Source organism: Microcaecilia unicolor, chromosome 1, assembly GCF_901765095.1.
Source record: "Microcaecilia unicolor chromosome 1, aMicUni1.1, whole genome shotgun sequence".
Taxonomy (NCBI): Eukaryota; Metazoa; Chordata; class Amphibia; order Gymnophiona; family Siphonopidae; genus Microcaecilia; species Microcaecilia unicolor.
The window spans coordinates 449,848,804-449,870,123 of record NC_044031.1 but is presented as its reverse complement, the minus strand read 5'-3'; the positions used below and the strand labels follow the sequence as shown (position 1 = coordinate 449,870,123).

The 21,320-nt window shown below is 44.7% G+C and overlaps 1 protein-coding gene across 1 annotated transcript in view; it reads left to right on the top strand.

The window, feature by feature from the left end:
- Positions 1-21,320, top strand: part of LOC115476426 (cytochrome b5) — a 96,244-nt gene that overhangs the window by 32,530 nt on the left and 42,394 nt on the right. Inside the window, exon 2 of the mRNA XM_030212800.1 lies at positions 19,933-20,061. Coding sequence (XP_030068660.1) covers positions 19,933-20,061 — 129 coding nt within the window. The remainder of the gene's footprint in view (positions 1-19,932; positions 20,062-21,320) is intronic.

The window sequence follows — 21,320 nt, the reverse complement described above, 5'->3', positions numbered from 1 at the left end:
CAGGAAAGTGGCAACAACACCAGGAATAAGTTGAGGTTACAGTGGAGTCAGAAATAGCCACTGAATCTGGAATCCAGGATTGTGCCAAAAGTGACTTTGACCAGCCATCTCTGATCTTGTGATCACTGCTTAGCTCTGGCTCCTTGTCACAGGTTGGGCACCATTGCTATCAGAGGGATCGTGCTTCATGGTTGGGTGTATGTATTTGTACCTATTATGGATTCAGGCCCGGGAGTGTATGTAGGTATGTTTTGACTACTGGGGCTGCAGGCCTGAAGTATATGTGTATGTGATGCTGCACCCTGCATTTCAGTAATACAAGATTAGGAATGCAAGTTAAAAAGGATCCTGCTTCTGGGCTGTAGGGAAGGGGTGATAGAGGAGGGGTTTGCACATGTGAAGGGGAGGAGGGAGGGTAAGGGGTTTAAGTAGAAGTGTCTGCCCCCCCCCCCCCCCTCAACTGTTCCCCAAGGGAATTCTTCCCTGTTAGCTTTTTGGGTATTTCCAATATCTTATGTGGCCCTTTTCCATTAAAAAAAAAAATCTAGGAATCTGACATACCATTAAGGGTCAGGCATTGTCATTTTACAAGAAGGTAGCACCAAAGGCAGGAATAAGTGGGCAGTGTTCCTACCTTCTGACCAAGGTGAGTGGAGAAGATTAGATAGGGGAGAGGCTATAAGGCCACAAGGGATATCTTCAGAGATAGGCCTGGGGAGGGCTTCCAGGTCTATTGAACCACCAGGGATATCTTTAGGGATGGGGAGGGGAGGGCTTCCAGATTTATATATGTTGTGTTTTGTTTTTTTTTAAAGCTTGATAACCTGCTCACCCTTCCTGGACCTGAGTAGTTTACAATAAAATTCAAAATATAAATATTGCAGAAAAGGAAAAAAGGAACTCCATAACATAAGACAGTCTTGCTACATGCACACAAGAATCACATTCAATCCTACAGATCACAGTAGCAGAGAAGGCTTTCTAATCACTCTACCCCCCTGGATTATATATTAAAAACTAGCCTTAAGAAAGAAGTTTTCAACAAAACCTTAAATTTCTTATAATTTGCCTCCCCACAGATTTCCCTAGGCAAACCATTCCAAAGAGCAGGGACCTTGCAAAAGAAGCTCTGTTCCTTGTGGATGCCCAGTGGCCTTCATTGAGGGAGGGATGGGTCTTTGTCACCAGGGATTTCTTTGGGGAGAAGTGGGGGGGGGGGGGGGAGTTCTGAGCCCATTTGGGCTAACAGGGATTTTTGCTGATCGGGGTTCTTTGAGTTGACGTGCTGCACTTCACTTCAGATGACCCTTTTCCCACACTACAACCTTTATACTTGAGCTGGATTAAAAATTCTAAACTAAAGGAAATGTAAAAAAAATTAAAAAAAAGTGCCATTTAGCATGGTGGTCTTCCTAGATTGGGAATAAGGTGAGAGGGTTAAATCACCACAGTTTATTATATCGGCCCCTGACAGTTTAGAAATGCTTTCAGCAGTCTTGCCACACACATACAAGCCCTAACCTTAAATAACTAATCTTAGAAGATTGCCAGTAAAACATAAATCATGACAGAATTTAAAAACAGACTCTTACCCTAACATAACTACTCTTGGGGGAATTTTGCAAAATTCTTACTCTTTATTTGTAATTTTTCTTGTACAGAATTTCCCCATTATAAGATGACTCCTTCCTCAGGCATGAAACACCTCCCCACCCCCAATTGCAGCCATTTCTCTCCTCAGGTCCCACCTTTTTCAGCTCTCATAGCTTATATCCCTTCCTCTCTCCTAGTGAGTTCAGTCCCCAGCTTTCTCTGCCCCTTCTCTAGGGTAAATATCTCCCTTCCTTGTCATCAGCAGCAGATGAATCCATTACGAATGGGTTGTGTCCACCTACCAGCAGGGAGAGATAGAGAACACTGAAAACCATGGTTCTTCTAGGACGGCTAGCTCCATCTGCCTCTCAATATTTCTCTATCTCCCAGCAAGGTTGGACACAGCTTGTTCAGCTCCTTCAAGATTCTGCCTGGGGTGGCTCCTGTGCTTTTGCCAGTTGTAGCAGGGGTGTTGTAGCAAAGTGGAGCCCACTTTAAAGGCACATAGGTTCGCCCTTTCCCTGCCTTACCCTCCCCCCTGTGTGGATTCAGACATATAGGTTTGCCCTTTCCCTGCCTTTCCCACCCTCTTCCGCCTCCGGAGTGCCTCTGTAGCTGTTTGCCTCCAACATTCCTCACAGCGTTAAAAAAAAAACAAAAAAAACCCCGCGCTTTTCAGTGCTGCTATTTCTGAGGCTTTTCCTGACTGTGCAGCGTGACCGGAGCTCGTGGACTCGGTCCTTGGCGGTAAGAGCGGTACTCAGATCCTCCAGGGAGGGCTCGCGGATGGTGTTCCGATTGGGGTGATTTGGGAGCGAAGCCGCCATTTTGAATTTTATTCCACCGTTTTTCAGTGATGGCTGCTGAGGGAGTTAAGCGCTGTTCCCGTTGTGGCAAGCGCAGATCCGCAGCAGGGCTCTGTAAAACTTGCTGTTTAGACGGTAGAGCCAGTACGAGCATGGCGAGCGATGATTCTTCCCACTCGATGGAGCTGGCAGCGGGCGCCATCTTCGAAGCGCCGCATGGCTCGACCCCCCGCAGTTGCGGAGGAGTCTGAGAGCAGAGGGGCGCCTCGGGCCAAGGCTACCAGAGGAGCTCCGTTCCCCGTGGCTCCTAATTCAGAGACGGGAGGTCAGGGTGAGTTTTTCTCCCCCGAGTTTTTGCTTATTTTACATAAAGCCTTCATGCTGAAAAGAGCTCTGCCGCAGGTGTCTGACATTGCGTTGCTACCTGGTCCCCCTCCGACTGATGATGGCCCGGGGCTGATGTCAGACATGGATGCGCCTGAGCGTTGGACGCACACTAAGCATAGACGGGTAAATTCCCCGTCGGAGAGTGGTGCACCCCCCCCCACCACCCCCGGTGGTTGGGCTGTGGGGACTCTGAGGGATCTGGCAGGCCTTCGTGATCTGAAGAGCCAGAGGAAGGTGCTGGTTTGCCACTGGATCTGGATGATCCCACTGCGGTTCGGATTTTCCACCGCGACGAGCACTTATCTCTGGTGAGGAGCACTTGGCCCGTTTTGGGATGCCTATAGTGGATGCCTAAGTCACGGCGGTGACAAAAAAGACCACCCTCCCAGTAGAGGGAGGGGCCGTCCTGAAGGACATTCAGGACCGGTGGCTGGAATCAGCGCTAAAACGGTCTTTTGAGATTTCGGTCCTAGCCTTAAGGGCGTCTTTTTGCAGTTCTTATGCTGCTCGAGCCTGCCTCTCTTGGTTACAACAGGCAGTGGAACAGCCCGTGGATGGTGCGGAGTCCCTCGCTGAGGTTGCACTGCGAATGGAGTCGGCCTTGTCATTTTTAGCTGACTCCCTCTATGATCTGGTCAGAGCTTCGGCTAAACAGATGTCTGTGGCGGTGTCCGCCCGCCGCCTTCTATGGCTACGGTATTGGGCGACTGACATGGCCTCTAAGCAAATGCTGGTGAAGTTGCCCTTTTGGGGCCTTCTGTTATTTGGAGAGGAGTTGGAGAAAATTTTTAAAGACCTGGGGGATGCTAAACTCCAGTGGATACCTGAGGATAGGCCGCAGCCTTCTTCCAAGGGTCAAGTGGTTCCCTCCTCCTCCAGACCTCGCTTCCGTGAAGCTAGAAGGTATCGCCCGGGGCGCTCTGCTGGGTTTACTCAACGTGCCCGCTTTCAGCAGAGGAATTCCTTTTGCTCGGACAAACGCTCCGCAGTGACAGGCTCAGGGCCAGGAGTTCGAGGCCGTCCTCCACAATGATGGGACTACTCCTCCTTTACAGCTGTAGGAAGACGCCTTTCCCTCTTTCTCGAGGAGTGGACCAAGATTACCTCAGATCAGTGGGTCCTGGACCTGATCAGAGAAGGTTACCGATTGGAATTCGGTGCCCCGGTGAGAGATGTGTTTGTGGAGTCCCGATGCGGCACTGCCATCAAACGGGCGGCGGTAGAGGAGACCTTACAAGTCTTGTTGCACCTTGGAGCGGTGATCCCCATACTTCCGCCGAACACAGCTGCGGTCGTTACTCCATTTATTTTGTGGTGCCGCGAAAAGGCGGGTCTTTTCGGCCCATTCTCGACTTAAAGAAAGTCAACGAGTCACTAAGTGTGCGGCATTTTCACATGGAAACCCTGCGCTCCGTCATTGCGGCGGTACAGCCAGGAGAATTCCTCACGTCTCTGGACCTAAAAGAAGCTTACTTGCACATTCGTATATGGCCCCCGCACCAACGGTTCCTCTGGTTTGCGGTGTTGGGAAAACATTTCCCGTTTCGGGCCTTGCCTTATGGCCTCGCCACAGCTCCCCGAACCTTTTCCAAGGTAATGGTGGTAGTAAATTCTTTTCTCAGGTGAGAGGGTATCCGGGTTCACCCATACCTCGACGACTGGCTCATCAGAGCGGACTCTGCAGAAGAGAGTTGCCATGTAACAGCCAGAGTGGTCTCAGTACTGCAATCTCTGGGCTGGGTCGTCAATATACCCAAAAGTCACCTGACCCCCTCTCAATCTCTAGAATATTTGAGGGTCCGGTTCGACACGGCCTCGGGGTTTGTCTTTCAACCCGACCAAAGGCGGTGCAAGCTTCAGAATCAGGTCCGTCTGCTCCTGAGGATGCCTCACCCGCGAGCTTGGGACTTTGTCCAGCTGTTGGGGTTGATGACGGCCACCTTGGAAGTGGTGCCATGGGCGAGAGTGCACATGAGACCTCTGCAGATTGCCCTGCTTCAACGATGGTCTCCTATGTCCCAGGATTATCAACGCAGACTCACGTGGCTCCCTGCGACCCGACTCAGTATGGAGTAGTGGCTCTCAGACAGCATGCTGCGGCGAGGAATGCCTCTAGCGCTCCCGATTGGTGCCTGGTGGTAACGGATGCCAGCCTGAAGGGCTGGGGAGCACATTGCCAGGGAAGCTATGCCCAGGGTCTGTGGACACCCGAGGAAACGGGTTGGTCCATCAATCGCTTGGAACTGAGAGCGATATTCCAGGCTCTTCTGGCCTTTCACAAGACTCTGGAGGGACTGGCTGTCAGAGTTCTGTCAGACAACACGACAGCAGTGGCCTACATAAATCAACAAGGCGGCACTCAATGTCAAGTGGAGGCCGCTCAGATATGCCACTGGGCCGAGCTACATCTGCAGCTTCTGTCAGCAGCTCACATAGCAGGTCAGAGCAACGTGCAAGCCGATTGCACTCAGTGTCAAGCACTGGCTGCAGATGCCGCTCAGATATGCCACTGGGCCGCTACATCTGCAGTTTCTGTCAGCAGCTCACATAGCAGGTCAGAGCAACGTGCAAGCCAATTTTCTAAGCAGGTATCAAATCGACCCTGCGGAGTGGGAACTGGCAGACTAAGTGTTCCTTCAGATCTGTGCCAAATGGGTAACGGCCGTTTCGGATCTTATGGCCTCAAGCACAAGTGCCAAAGTCCCGTCCTTTTTCAGCAGACAGAGAGATTCTCGCTTGGCGGGGTTGGATGCCTTGGCTCAACCCTGGCCCCCGGGCCTCCTGTATGTGTTCCCTCCTTGGCCCTTAATAGGGCGACTCCTCCTGCGAATTCGGCTGCATCAAGGAGTGGTGATCCTCATTGCCCTGGATTGGCCCAGGCGGCTGTGGTATGCGGACCTCTGGCGGATGCTGGTGGAGGCTTTCCTTCCTTTGCCTCTGGTACCGAACCTGTTGACGCAGGGCCCGGTGACCATGGAGGATCCATGCCGCTTTGGTCTTATGGCATGGCTATTGAGAGGGTGCAGTTGAGAGACAAGGGCTATTCTAACAAGGTCATCTCCACTCTTTTGTAGGCCCACAAGCGCTCCACTTCCGTTGCCTATGCTCGGATCTGGTGCCAGTTTGAGGCTTGATGTGTTTCTAAAGCGATCACACCCATGCGGGCTTCTGTCTTGCCGATTCTTGACTTTTTGCAGGATGGTATACAAAAAGGCTTGGCCTATAATTCCCTGCATGTTCAAGTGGCAGCTTTGGCATGTTTTGGGGGGAAGGTCGCTGGCCTCTCCCTGGCTGCGCACCCAGACATTGCACGGTTTCTTAGAGGGGTGCTTCGGCTCTGACCTCCCGTGCGGGCCCCTTGTCCGGCTTGGAACCTGGGGCTAGTATGGAAGGCTCTTCAGTGTTCGGCCTTCGAGCCGCTGAGGCAAGCTTCGGAGAAGGATGTGACTCTAAAGACAGTCTTTTTGGTGGCCATTATATCGGCGACACGGGTGTCTGAGCTCCAGGCGCTGTCCTGTCCAGACCCATTTCTGCAATTCTCAGAGTCCGGAGTAACGGTATGTACAGTGCCTTCCTTCCTGCCTAAAGTGGTTTCAGCATTTCACCTAAACCAGCCTATTTATCTGCCCTCCTTTACTAGGGAGGAGTTTCCAGAATCTTTTGGGCAGTTGCACCTTCTGGATGTGCGCAGGGCTCTGTTGCAGTATCTGCAGATGTCTAATGCTTTCAGGACCTCTGATCACCTTTTTGTATTGTTGTCAGGTCCTCGCAGAGGGTCTCCAGCGTCTAAAGCCACTATAGCCCATTGGCTTAAGGAAGCCATTTTTTCTGCATATCTGCTATCTGGCAGGCCTCCGCCTGACACCTTTAAGGCACATTCCACAAGAGCGATTTCTTCCTCTTGGACTGAGACGGGAGCACTCTCTCTTCAAGAGATATGTAGTGCAGCTACTTGGGCTTCTAAGCTCTCTTTTGCCCATTATTACAGGCTGGATGTGGCTGCCAGGAGGGACACGCTTTTTGGAGCGCAAGTGCTTGCGCCTGATGTGGCTTGTTCCCGCCCTATCTAGGGATTGCTTTGATACATCCCATTCGTAATGGATTCATCTGCTGCTGATGACAAGGAAGGGAAAATTAGGTTCTTACCTTGGTAATTTTCTTTCCTTTAGTCACAGCAGATGAATCCATGATCCCTCCCTGATTGACTCTGTTTTGTGTTCAGTTTTTCCTGCAGGCATGTCCCCTCATTGGGAGAAGTTGGAAAACAGTCTTCAGGAGTTCTGTTCTACTACAGGAGGTTGAGTTCGTCCCTCCTTTGTGTTATTGCTCCTGTTCTGGGGCGTTCATTTGCTGTGAGGAAAGTTCATGTTATGCTACTTTGCAGTTTAACACTGCTTTGGAAGCTTCAAAATACTGAGAGGCAGATGGAGCTAGCTGTCCTAGAGGCACTATGGTTTTCAGTGTTCTCTATCTCCCCCTGCTGCTAGGTGGACACAACCCATTCGTAATGGATTCATCTGCTGTGACTAAAGGAAAGAAAATTACCAAGGTAAGAACCTAATTTTCCCATTTTTTTCTCCTATGCTACCTCTTCTCTGTTTTCTACCTTCTAGTACAGTGGTTCCCAAACCTGGTCCTGGAGGCTCCCCAGCCAGTCAGGTTTGCAGGATATCCACAATTAATATTCATGAGAGAGATTTGCATGCACTGGATATCCTAAACTTGACTGGCTGGGGTGCTTCCGGGACCAGGTTTGGGAACCACTGTTCTAATAACTCTCTGTCTCACATTTCTCCCCGTCCCCTCCCCCAAGCATTCACTGCATCCCTGCTTTCTTTCTCCCTAGCTCCCAGCAAGACCCCAGTTTGATCTGGCCACAAGGTCTCCTTCCCCCTCCTTGTGACACAAACCTCACCCAATCATAGCATGTACCTCCAGCAGCTTTCTTTAGCCCCATCCCTCCCATGTGCACACATGCACATCCTGTCTTGCTTTCTTTAGGTCCCACTCCCCCCAGATGGTGCAACAAAGGGAGGGTGGCAGAGTTGCACATCTTCCTCCTTTTTGTCCTGGGCCTAGCTGCTGCTTTTGAACCACACAGGCCTCCGTACAGCTGCCTGATGTACAGCAGTGAATCACCTCCTCTCGACTTGCTGGAGGGAGGGAAGAAGGCCAAGTTATACTTACACTTTATTAGAGTTGCTAGAGAAAAGAGAGGCAAGTCCGAACAATCAGAAAGAAATACATTCATGCTGAGAAAAGCATAAAAGAATCACGCAAAAGAAAGCATAAAGCACACAGCCAAGAGCAAGGGTTGGTTCACCTAGCCAACTGGCAACAACTTCTGACTAATCTTAATCTCCAAAGGCTTGTCTGAAAAGCCATGTTTTCAGATTTGTATTAAAGTTTTTAAGGGAGGATTCGTTACAAAGGGAAAGAGGCAAAGAGTTCCAAATATGAGGAGAAAGAAGAAGGGTAAAAAAACAAAGAAGGAAAAAACCTCCACGGATAGAATAAACCACAGATGAGCAAAAAAGTGGAATCAATCAGCAAAGATGGGAACCAGGTGATTCTTTATTTTCCTTTTCAATCAGCAGTAGTAAGTAAAGAAAGACCCAACACAAGTATACGCCTGCGTCAGCGGTGGCAAAATGTCTTGCTTTATAATTGTTAAAATGTGCGAGTCAAAAACTGGTTCTATGCACTCTTCTTTTGAAACAACATCAATGATGCACAACGAGTCAACTCATTCTTTGTCAAATGAGAGCAAGGTAAATTACATATTCAAGTTCATCAGTATCTCTTTCAGTGAAATCAAAATAAGTTGATCTTCTCGTCCTCTGATATTATTCAGGGAAGAAACTGTGGAAATGCTTTCTACCTCACTACTGTTGACAGCCAACGAAGCCTCCCTCCCTGTTTTCTGCGTTCAGCTCCAGGTAGGGAGGTGTGGTTGGCTGTCAACAGTAGTAGTACCTGAATATGTAATTCACCTTTCTCTCATTGACTCGCTGTGCATCATTGGCGTTGTTTCAAAAGAAGTAAGAGTGCATAGAACCAGTTTTTGATTTGCACGTTTTAACAGTTATAAAGCAAGACATTTTCCTACCCCTGACGCAGGCATATATTTATGCCGAAACACAGCTGTGTTGAGTCTTTCTTTACTTACCACTTCTGATTTAAAAGGAAAATAATCACCCAGTTCCCATCTTTGTTGTTTTGACTCCACTTTTTTACTCATCTGAGAAAGAAGAAGGCATAGTGTCTGGTTGGTTTCTTGCTGGGCAAGTTTGAGACCTGGCAGAAAGAGACGGTATAAAGAGCGAAGGTCTCTTGCTGGTGAACGGAATGGTAAGATGTGGGAGATAATCTAGCATAAACAACCTAAAAAGCTTTGAATGTCAGCAGGGCGATAAGTATTTTGGAAGTTAACAGGAAGCCAGTGATGTTTAAATAAGGGAGAGGTGTGATCGTAACAACCGGCATGACAGAGCAATCTGATAGCTGTGTTCTGTAATGTTTGAATTTTTTTAAGAACAGAACAAGGTAAACCGGAGTAAATTATGTTACAGTAGTCAAGAATGCAAGAATAAGTGCATGGAAATTGTCATGGTTGAAAAGGTGGCAGATAGTGAAAAAAGAGTTTGGACAAATACGAGATGTGTTGTGCAGAAGAGAAAGTAAAGTCGAGAATAACCCCCAAATAGCAAAAATGGGAGACCAGCGTGATTACTGTCCCAAAGTTGTCGAGCCATTGCCGCTGTCTGCGTAGAATTGTACATAGGAAGTGACGAATTCTGCACAAATCCTCATTGCACAGTTGGACTGAATTCCCCCAGGAGTACATAACATATGTGTTAAACATCTATATGGGTAATAAAAACAAAAACAGCCATGTATAGAACACAAAATTATTAATTAGAAAATTCACCTGCTTATCTGCCTCCACATTCCAGGGGTAGCTTTCACATCCATTTGAAGGCACTGCCTGGTTGAAGACTGAGGAGACCCTAAAGAGTCTAAGGCCATGGTCCTTGAGATTTCAGGAGTCTAAACGATCATCAGAACATATAGCCGCTAGAATTAGATAATATTGGAAAGGCAAAAGAATTTTAAGTTATTAAAGGAAAGTCTTGATTTGTAGAGAAGAGTTCTACTATTTAGGATAATCAGGTTATGATTAATTTGTCTCCAGAATCAAAAATTGAGGTTTTAATGAATTCTGTTAAAGCAAATAATTTGTAATACAACAGCCCAACTCCAGCCTTTTATGTGGAAAAAAATAATTTTACAGTTCAAACATGTAACTTTTACAGACTGCTTATGGTCCCATGATCATGAAAAATGGGCCATTCTCATTTTGGATCTGCTATTTTAGTCACCTTTTCCCAGATACAGTCACGTTTTGTTTATTAAGGTTTTGTATGTGGCATCAATGGCTATATTTAAGAGCATTACAAAATCCCATTAATGTAATCAATAAATTGATGCATTGCTGAATAGGCAAGTAGCAAAATATGGGATCTACATGTGTGTGACTCCCCCCTCCCCGCCAAAAAATGTAAAAGGCCAATTCAAATCCCACTTTGCATAGTTCCACGGTGAAAGATGAACCACCTAAGTTTCCCAGTGTTTAAGTACCCAGTACATCACTGATAGGTTTGATTTGGTAGTGAAAGTGGGCTATTTTCTTTTCATGAAATGAGAGCACCCAAGGCTGCTTCAGTTTGAGCATATGTGGACTGATGCAGAGACCAGGAGTTTAGGATGTGGTGGGGAGCCCAAACCCTACTACCCAAAGGAAGAGCAGATGGTAGAAACAGTTCATCTTATTTTATATTTGGTTGGTAAGGACCAGAGGGTGTGTAGCTACTGCTGAACACATCAATGACTGGATCTCTTATGGCAGCATTGTCTTGGAGGGGGGGGGGAGGAGAAGTGTGGCTCCTTACATACTCCCTTTAGTGTATGAATACCATGCACAATCCACACTTCCCACCCCACGTGCTTCACTGCCTATTCCACACACTCATGCCCTCAATGAACACACCACTGAGAGGCACAGCCTCCCCATAGACACAGGCATTCTTGGCCAGTCACACATGCACACCACCTCTTGCTTCCCTGTTGAGATGCACTTCACAGTTCTCACCACTGAGTCCCTCAAAGATGAACCTAAATGCAGTCAGAAACCAAGGACTTGGGAAAAACTGCAAGTCAGAGACCAAGAAAATGTGGCAGAAAGGTACAGAAATAGTTCCCATTGTATTAGGAACCACAGCTTAAGGAATTTTCAAGCACACCTGGCTATGCAGATTATACATGTTACATTTTATGGAACTCCAGAAGGAAGCTGTCTGGTATAATGTAAGTCTTAAGACTTGAGTTAGCAATACATTTGAGAGAATATAATAATACTCTAATACCCTTGCTTAGGAGTGTGAGGTTCATTGCCATTGTGGTATGCACAAAACTAACCCATTTAGACACGGTGTTCCTGTAATCATGAGCCTGAGCCTTCAGACACAGGGAGGGGAAATTAACCTTTGTGTCACACTATAAATGTGCACTTCCCAACTTGACATGTTTACGTTTATTGTGTTATTTCGTGTCCCTCCTATTAGAACATATGGGAAAAGCTTTCAGCACATAACTCATGGAATTCTTTCAAATAATACCACATGCACACACTTGTATATATATGTCTTGTGTATAAATGTGTTGTCTTTGACAAGGAAGAGGGAAGGAAAGGGGTGGTTTGGGCATCACTTTACCCCTACCCTTTGCTTCTCCAGGAGTAGTATGGGAAAAATGTGGGGCCTGGTTCTGGGTGTATTGGCGGTAAATGAGCATGGTAACTGTGTGGCACAATGCTTTGCTGTGGGCTGACAACCAGGGAAGCTGGGCAAGTCATTTTTCTCTTCTGCTGGTACAAATGAAATGCCAAGTATGGACTGCCCCAGCGAGTGAGATTTACAGGTGAAATATCAGAGGTATCAATCTAGAACGGTTATTATAACTTCACAGATGATGAAAGAAACAACAAGCATATTATCTATTCTACATAACTAATATTGAGGTGTTTTATGTGCTTCTAGTTCATTCAAAAACTGGTCATTGAAGACAGATTGGGGACCATCACAGAAATAGATGCTAAAAATTTAAAGCCGTTTCCCTCCCCCCCCCCCCCCCCCCCCCCTCCACCGCACGTGGTAGGTTCATTTCTTTCAAGAAGATTGGGAAATTGTATTAGTACAGAAATTACAGCTAATCGCACCTACTTATTAAACATATAATAACCCCAGTAACAGTAAATTTCAGACTCCTCTACTTAAGATTGTAAGGGTAAATTAACTGAAGCAGTGCAGCAAAATGTTATGTGAATCAACATGAACGGTTTTAGAACAATGTAGATTTGTTAAAAGAATTCTGTTTTTGATTAAGAATCTAGCCATACCTGTGGAATGGCCATTTGTACTCTGAAGGAATTATCAGGATATTACGAATATGTAGACAGCACTTGCCTAGGCTGTTTCCTGTTGTGTCTTCACAAGTGACTGCTTCCTGACCTAGACAGATGAATTCTTCTGGTAGAATAGATACTCATCAGTTTTATAGTGAACTAGTAAAAAAAGGCCCGTTTCTGGAACGAATGAAACGGGCGCTAGCAAGGTTTTCCTGGGAGTGTGTATGTTTGAGAGAGAGAGAGCCAGAGTGAATGTGCAGGTGTGTGACAGAGTGAGACTGTCTGTGTGACAGTGTGTGTGTGAGAATGAGAGTGTGTGACAGGGCCCCCTCCCCTTTTCCTAATGCCCCTCACCCCGTTCCCTCCCCTCCTTTTCCTCATCCTTCCCACACTTTGGGTTCCTTAAGGCTTTCAAAAGTCTATTTACCCCCGTAGCCCTAACGCCCAGTATCCGGATACCCCACCGCTTTCCTCCTCACCCCTCCCCCAATGTAATACTTTCACGTCCTTCTTTTTTTTTTTAAAGTGTCCTATCTACCCTGTGTACAAATGCCCGGCATTCAGATTGTGTTCCTGTCGTAAATTTTCATTTCTTTCATTCATTCAGAACTTGCCCCCCCTGAACAATTTTGGTTCCTTCAGTCTTTTAAAACTGTCCTATGTACCCTGTGTGCTAATGGCCAGCATTGAGATTGTTTTCCTGTCCCAAATTTGCATGTCTTTCAGTCATTCACAACTCCCCCCCCCCCCCCCTTCTCTAGTTTAACACTTTCGTTTCCTTCAGTCTTTTAAAACTCTCCTATCTACCCTGTGTCCTAATGGCCAGCATTCAGATTGTTTTTCCTTTCCCAAATGTCCATGTCTTTCAGTTGTTCAGAACTCCCCCTCCCCCCCATTTAACACTTTTGGTTCCTTCAGTCTTTTAAAACTCTCCTATCAACCCTGTGTCCTAATGGCCAGCACTCAGATTGTTTTGCTTTGCCAAATTGTCTGTCACTGAGGTCAGTGCTTGCCTGCCTAGCAGACCACTTCCGGCAGGCATGGTCCCAAGCACATCCTGTTGGAGGTGAGAATTATTATATAGGATATCTATCTTTTTCTTTTTTCTTTTTTTTTAAATAATGGACAAACATAAGATTTATTCAGCTTATCAGGACTATTTTAGGACTGAAAATGATTCCCTTCGATGCAGGTCCTCAATTCCTTGTACAAAGTTTGACATTTTACCCTACAATGTGATACATTTTATTCCCCTGTAAATGTACTGCATTGATGGTTTATACATATTTCAACTTAAAAATTTTCAAATGAACAAATAAGACCCACCCTGAAAAAGTGACAAATTCTAAAATCAACAGCTTGAACAATTTAAATCTTCCCACAGTTAAGAATCACAGTCTCAGATTAAATGCTTCCCTTTTACCCCAGCTTGCAGAATAGTAGAGAGTAAGTGATTTACCCTTTTTTTTTACATGAGATCTTAATGTAATAAACATAGCATTTATCAAAACGCATTAAGGTTCAGTGCACAGTGTTCTGATGCATGTGCTAAAAAAAAAAAAAACTCACAATGTAGTAAACTAAATGACATGCAGATGACCACAGCATTAAATTGTAAATACATGCTGATTACTGTTACTGCTGCATCAAGACTAAATGCCTCCCTTCCTATCAATACGCCAGTGGGGATTGGCTCACATGCTGACAGGAAGGGAGATGTTAAAAGGGCAAACTCACCAATCTCCTGCACTGCAAGAATTCCCTATTGGCCCTGGTGGATTTTGGACCCCAGGGCTATCTCGTTGGTGGCACCCAGCACATAGAGGCTCATATTTATGTACCTTCATGCTAACTTTAAAATGCATAATCTGTTTATCTCTGGGTAAGAATGTACCCAGAACTTCTTGTCTTCATGCTTCCACCAAGATATTTTCTGCCTGAAAATAGGGTGTATCCTCAATAATTTTTTTTCCTAAGTCTCCAACTAATATGTTGCTTTTGACTTTTGCTTAGTGAAACAGTGAAAAATAGCAGATTTCAAGGGCAGGTCTGAGTAAGATATAAAGAAAGCCGTGGAAGCCATTATCTAATCGCTAGATTTCTCTTTCATTTGTGTTGGCGTGTTTGTGTTTGTGAGGTATTCAATCTGTTTTTATTGCTGAGTCATGCAGGCTGTGTACAGCTACAAGAGACTTTTTTTTTTTTTTTTTTAATGAAGAATTTTTTTTTTCACTAGATAAGTGTTAATCAGTTAATGTCATATTGGGCACCTCCCTGTGTGAGTAAGGATTACCATATGCGTCTGGCAAGAGGCCTGCAAAGACTATTACAAATTGTAGCCACAGAGTAAAGGTAGGCCATTTTAGTGAGGTTTCAGGATGTATAACAAAATATCTCAGAGAGTGCAATCTGAAGGTTGGCCACCTTGTATGTAGCTGCTCCTTTTGGATTAACATTTAAATGCTTCTACCCTGGTCTACCATCATAGCAAAATAAGGTTTACCAATACGCAGAATAAAAATCTGCTCCACTAAAGTGTATTTTTTGCAGAGTTTAAAACAGACCTTCAGATGACCCTCACAGTGTTTTTGCAAATATTTTTTAGGCTATACACACTAAGGGCCCTGTTTACTAAGGTGTGCTAAAAAGTAGCTCATGCTAATGGTTAGCACACTAAAGGCCCTAAATCAATTTCTGGAAGCCATACATACAGTTTCACTGCTCCTGATATAATAAAACAACTAGTATGTCCAGTCCAGCAACCAAAATGATGGATTAAAAAAACATTTCAGCACACCTCTCCTGTTTAAAAACATAGAGCAAGAACTACAAAACAGCCATCCTTGGTCATAAAAAGTTTTAACCAAAAATTTAGAGGGTAGTGTGAACTGATTTTATTCCTAGCTCTTTGTCTTTTTAAAATATTGCATTGAAGGGAAATCGAGATTACATTTTGGTGATTAGATGTATGTGAGCCAAACACCATATGCTGAGCTTATTCTTTACTGAGAAACTTTTGCTTTATGGTGAAACAAAGAGTTATGCCCCCAGAACCTTGGCAAGCAAGTCTTCTTCAAACTTCTTTTGGGGTATCTGCCCGCTTTCTCTTGGTGCATCAAAAGGTTGCGCTGTTGGTCTAGAAGTGGCCTGATGGCGGAGTTATCCCTCAACCCAAACATGCCTGAGATGGTAGTTGGTTGTACAAACCAGGAGTATGGTCTTGAGGGGAGATAGGTGGCCAGAAGCTGATCTTGTAGGAGGCAGCTTGTAGAACCTGACCAAAACCAGGATCTTCAGTCTCTGCCAAAACTAAATCTGCAACTGAAATTGGCCACTTGGTTGCAGCAGAAACCAAAACAGCCCCCGCTCCCTCCCTCCCACCTGACCAAAAAAGCCCCCCTCCCGAGCCCAGTAGTGGCCCCATTCGGTATCCACCACCCGCAGGCCCTCCCCAGGCCTACATTAAAAAGCAAGCCCTGATGGCCTCTTCAGGGACAAAAACAAACCCCACTCGATCCTGCCCTGTGCCTCTGCTCTGTAAAATAGCTACCGAGACTTCCCGTGGCAGTGTCAGGAGGAATTTGGAAAAATTCTGCGTGTGTGTATAGATATAGATATTAGATAGATAGATAGATATAGATCTAATACCCAGTGTGCCAGAATGTAACTTATCTTGAGCTACTACTGAAAAAGTGTGAGCAAAATCCAAATATATATGTGCACATATGTCTCCCTTACCTCTAGAACTTTTAAAGAAATTACCTTAGAGAGTTTGAGTTTTCAAGGTGGGGGGCGGGAGTAGTGGGAGTTGGATATGTATGTTCCATCAAGGCTTTTACACTCTTCACAATAGGGGCTTCTTCAGTTTGCTGCCTATGACAGTATTTAAATTGGAAGGTTCTTGGCAAATGGCATCGACATATAAGGTCCTAAATGTGGAATGATAAAAAACCTGAGAGTTGCTATACTGGGTCAGACCAAGGGTCCATCTAGCCCAGTATCCTGTTTCCAACAGTGGCCAATCCAGGTCGCAAGTACCTAGTAGAGTTCCAAAAAGTAGCAACATTCCATGGTACTTAACCTCAGGGATACATATTGGATATATCTTCATCTGAGATTTTATCATGCTCTTTAAAGTAAGTAATGGTGGAGATTTTTTATTTTTTTTTATTTTTAGTTACATTTGTACCCCGCGCTTTCTCACTCATGGCAGGCTCAACGCGGCTTACATATGCAGGTACTTATTTGTACCTGGGGCAATGGAGGGTTAAGTGACTTGCCCAGAGTCACAAGGAGCTATGCGTGAAGTGGGAATCGAACTCAGTTCCCCAGGACCAAAGTCCACCACCCTAAGATGATGATAATCCTTAGTCTTTGCTAATAGCCTAGATCTCACTGCCTTTTTTTAGAAGTCTGTAAATGAAGATGCTAATAGGGCTACTTTGTGTTCCCTTGAGATCTGGACAGTCTCTTCAGCTTGGTGAAGAGATGGATGATGGGAGATATGATAGAGTTCTATAAAATCCTGAATGGAGTGAAACAGGTAAACGCAAGTCAATTTTTGAAAAGGTTAACAAATACTAAGTCTTGGGGACACATGAAATTACTAAGTAGTACATTTAAAACAAGTTAGAGATAGTGAAAAAAAATGTGTAGTTAAGCTTTACACTCATTGGCAGAGGATGTGGTAAAAGTGGTTATTATAACTAAGTTTACAAAAGGTACTTGTGACCTGGATTGGCCACTGTTGGAAGCAGGATGATGTGCTAGAGGGACTTCTTGGTCTGACCCAGTATCGTAATTCTTCTATTTTTATTTACCGTATTCTCTCTAATAATTGCCCGGGCTATTATAAGAGGTTCTGGGTTTTCTGAAGTCTAGGGTGGGTTATTATTGGAGGCACTTCAATTTTTTTAGGAAGCCTGATATTGGCGACACAAGGCGGCAAAGACAGCCAACAAACTGCTGATGTTAACAATTTTTAATTATTGACATAATGAGAGAAACAATACCTTGTTGGTTATTATATTCTAACCATGCTTTTTCATTATTTAAGCTAAGTAACTGGAAATTAAAGCTGAGATCAAATAGATTAATTTGTATTTCTGTTTGCTCTGTGCGAACAGATTATTACTGTGGAGATGGAGCAGTCTCTGAAGCTTATAAAATTGCTGGGCTGTCTTGGACAAAGCACTTGAGGAGTTGTATTAACGTTAATGATAATGGTTCTTATATTCTACCAACTCCCATATATAGATTCAAAGCAGATAGCATAAGATCCAAATACAGTCTTACAAAATTACAAAATGAAGATCATAGAAAAACTTCATCCTAAAATGACCTATTATAAAAAAATTTCAAAAAAATAAAATGCTTACAGAAAACAGATATGAAGAGATTGTCCTAAGTTTCACAGATAAAGAGTACCATGTTGAAACTTCTTGATAGGGAAAGGATGATTGTGACAAAACAGTGAGTTTCTAAGCCTGTGAACTGTATTTTACTGATGACATGTGTTTCTCCTAATTGGCCAGCAGATGGCATTTGTTTTCAGTTTTAAGCTGTTGCAGAAAAAGACTTTCTCTTTCCAGTTTAAGCTTGAAAAAAGGCAATTTGCAATACCATTGGCCAGATATTTTCAAAGTTGGTGCTCTGGGCTTTTGATTGGCCCTGTAGTTCAAATCTAGTCAGAAGGTACTGGACTTCTTCTTTAGTCTCAGCTTCGGGGTACAGAGGAGAAACATCTCTATCTGAGACCCTGTTCAAGACTTGTGAGCAGTTATTCCTGAAACAACCCAGGTAGTAAAGAAATGTTTAGATAGTTTTATAATTGATCCATATTCAGTTACCTGTTATTGTTTGCTGATTTCACCATTTTCTGTTCACAGTTCAAGTTCTGTGATAATGAACCTATAGTTCATTACATAATAAACTTATGTAGTTTATTATCTCTGCTGTCCTGGACTGACTAAGAATCCTGGTGGTTTGCGTTTTGGGTCTGAGTGCTTTCTAGAAACTGGGAGACCCCTGGGAGTGTGGCCCCAGTGTCCTAGAAATCACCAGGGAATAACTTGTGGGTGGGAGACTCGCCCAGAGGCAAGTGGAACCTAGTGCGTGGGGTGGAGGGTTGGCTAGTATAGAGCACGTTTCCAGGTGTAGGCGGGCCTGAGCAGTGCTGGGGACAGACCTTCTAGATGGCCGTGGAGTTAACCCCAGGTGGGTGCTAAGCATTTCATGACATTGATGATACAGGTTTTTTTTTTTTATAAATAACTTTCACAAAGGAAGGATAATAAATAAGGCAAGACTCTATAGCTTGTGACGAAGAAGGGGACAAAGGAAACAAAAATAGACAAAATAAATATCCAGATATGTACCTCCAAACATGTTATGAGCATCACTTTTGAGGAGTAACAGAGGTAAATTGCCCTGCTGGGCTAAGGAATGGCATGTTTGTATTGTTATCCTGACCGGATTTCTGCCGTGTTGGATGGGGATTCCTTCCTGAAAGAGGAGGGGGAGGTTTGTGTTTCAGGTAAACTTTAGAACTAACTTCACAGTAGCATTACTGACAGCAGGGTCACTGTGGGTTTGTTCACTTAGAGCTGGCTGAGCAGTCTTTGAAGAGCAATGCTTCTTTTTTCCTTTCTGTTTACCCACACTGTGTTCACAGAATCACTGCTATCCTGTGGTTGTGCCAGGCAGAAGTCCAGCAGGATCAGAGGAGGTGGTGGGGGTGGAGCGACAGTCTCAATTCTGTGGGCCTTACGTTTCAAGCCCCTTCACCACTAAGGGAAAGATTTGTGGCTTGCTAAGTGGCAATACTATTTGTTTTAAAGTTTCAAGCAGTCTCCTGTGCCTAGGGTTGAGGGGAGGAGTGAGGGACTGAAGAGGAAGTAGTCAGCAGAGGAAACAAAAACCCCAGAGAAACTGTAAGGAGAACTACTTGACATGGCAGTGGACAAAAAGGACTGAAGGGACACTGAGGCATTTCTCTCCTCGACCCATCCGCAATGACTAAACATTTCTTACCTCTTCTCAAGGTTATGGCTGGAGATGTGCGATTATTGGGGAATAAAAATTTGGATGCTAGACTCAAAGGGGTTATCCAGCCCTTAAGTGTGTGTATGGGGGAGATTATTAAAGAGAATACGGTACTTATTTTATGTCTGTATTTGAGGAAGCAGAAAGTTGTTTTGGGCCAGAAATTGTTCTTCCCTTTCACCACCCCCCAAATCTGTATAGGCCAACACTGTGTGGTTAAGTTCCTTTGTGCAAGGAGGCTTTTGACCTTTTGACCACTATTTTTGTGAACTTGTTTTTGGAAGTATGCAGAGTTTTGTCTGTCTCCTTCCCCCTGCCAAGTTTATTATTGCATTTCTGATCTGTATTTTCTGCACATAAACCTGAATTACTCTGTTTCTGAATTAGGTTGATTTGTATGAATTGAGAAGTCAGAATACTTCCACATGTAGGCAAAAAATTTAATCTAAAATTAGAATATATCTGAATCCTGTGTCTTTTTCCTCTTTCCTCCCCCTCCCCCCAAGCATCAGTAGTATAAGCTTGTGAGATGCAAGGTACATATTGCTCTTTTATTTTAGGTATAATCTGGGTTTGATTTCTAAGAAATGTTACAATGATTGCCATCATGATAAATGTTTGTTACTCTTATTACAGCACCCAGGGGGAGAGGAAGTTCTGAGGGAACAAGCTGGAGGAGATGCTACAGAGACATTTGAAGACATTGGTCATTCCACAGATGCCAGAAATATGTCCAAATCGTTCATCATCGGAGAAGTTCATCCAGTAAGTCCTTTTATATGTGCACCTGTGTTTAATGATACATGAAATATGGCAAGAAGATTGGTATGTTCATGTTACTTTGAATGCGTAAAATATGTTTTTCTTTTATCTGTCTTGGGGAATGAGTGTTATTCTGGCCTCTAAAAGGTGTTAACTTTAGCCTGTATATAGAGATAGGTAAACCTGTGACTGTACTGAAGCTGTTTTCTACCAAGGGAGACTCCTGTGTGGCGTACATAGATTACACTCTTTTTGAGGTAATTGGGAATGTGACACTTGGTATAAATTACAGAAAAACTTTACACAGGCATGTTTTTTTAGTATTACAGTGTAGTATCTAGAAAGTAATTACGTTCCCTTTATCTATAGACCCGAATTCATAATGCCCAAATAATAACAGAACTAATTCCACACCCAAAGGTATTACAAAAATAGATAATTTTATGTAGCAGCAAAACAATGAAAGAGATGCAAGAATAATGATACAGAAGGTCTTATCTTTATTCAGCCTAAAGCAAACGCACACAAAGCTCTAAAATAGGCTTCTAGTTCAGCCCCAGACCAGCAACACCAGCATTTATACAACCTGGGCTGTGGCACTCCGTCCAGCAGGTCAGGGTGTTCCTCGGGCAGATCAGTCAAACAGGCAGAGCCGGGACAGCACTTCAGATCCAATGAAAGCAAAAACGGCAACCAACCTCCCCTCCAAGATTAGCTTTCTTTCTCCGAGGACAAGCAGGCTGCTTGTTCTCACTGATGGGTGACGTCCACGGCAGCCCCTCCAATCGGAACTTCACTAGCAAAGGCCTTTGCTAGTCCTCGCGCGCCCATGCGCACCGCGCATGCGCGGCCGTCTTCCCGCCCGAACCGGCTCGTGTTCGTCAGTCTTATTTTGTCCGCGCTCGGTACGGTCGTGTTGGCGCCGTTCGCGCCCCTTAAGTTGACCCTCGCGCGTCTTTTGACTTTTTCGCTCTAAAGAAAAAAAAAAAAGGGATTTCAGAGAAGGACCTTACGGTCTTTTTCCCTTCCCCGTATTTCTAGTTTTTGGCCCCTATAAGTTTTCTTTCGTTTTCAGGGTAGGCCCCTTTGAGGCCTCGGATCGAGTTTTTTTTTTCTCCCCCTCTTTTTGGTGCCTTACCGCAATTACGAGTTTTGATTTCGCCGGCGTGATTTTTCCGCCCATGTCATCGAAGTCTCCCAGCGGCTTCAAGAAGTGCACCCAGTGCGCCCGGGTAATCTTGCTCACTGATAGGCACGCGTCG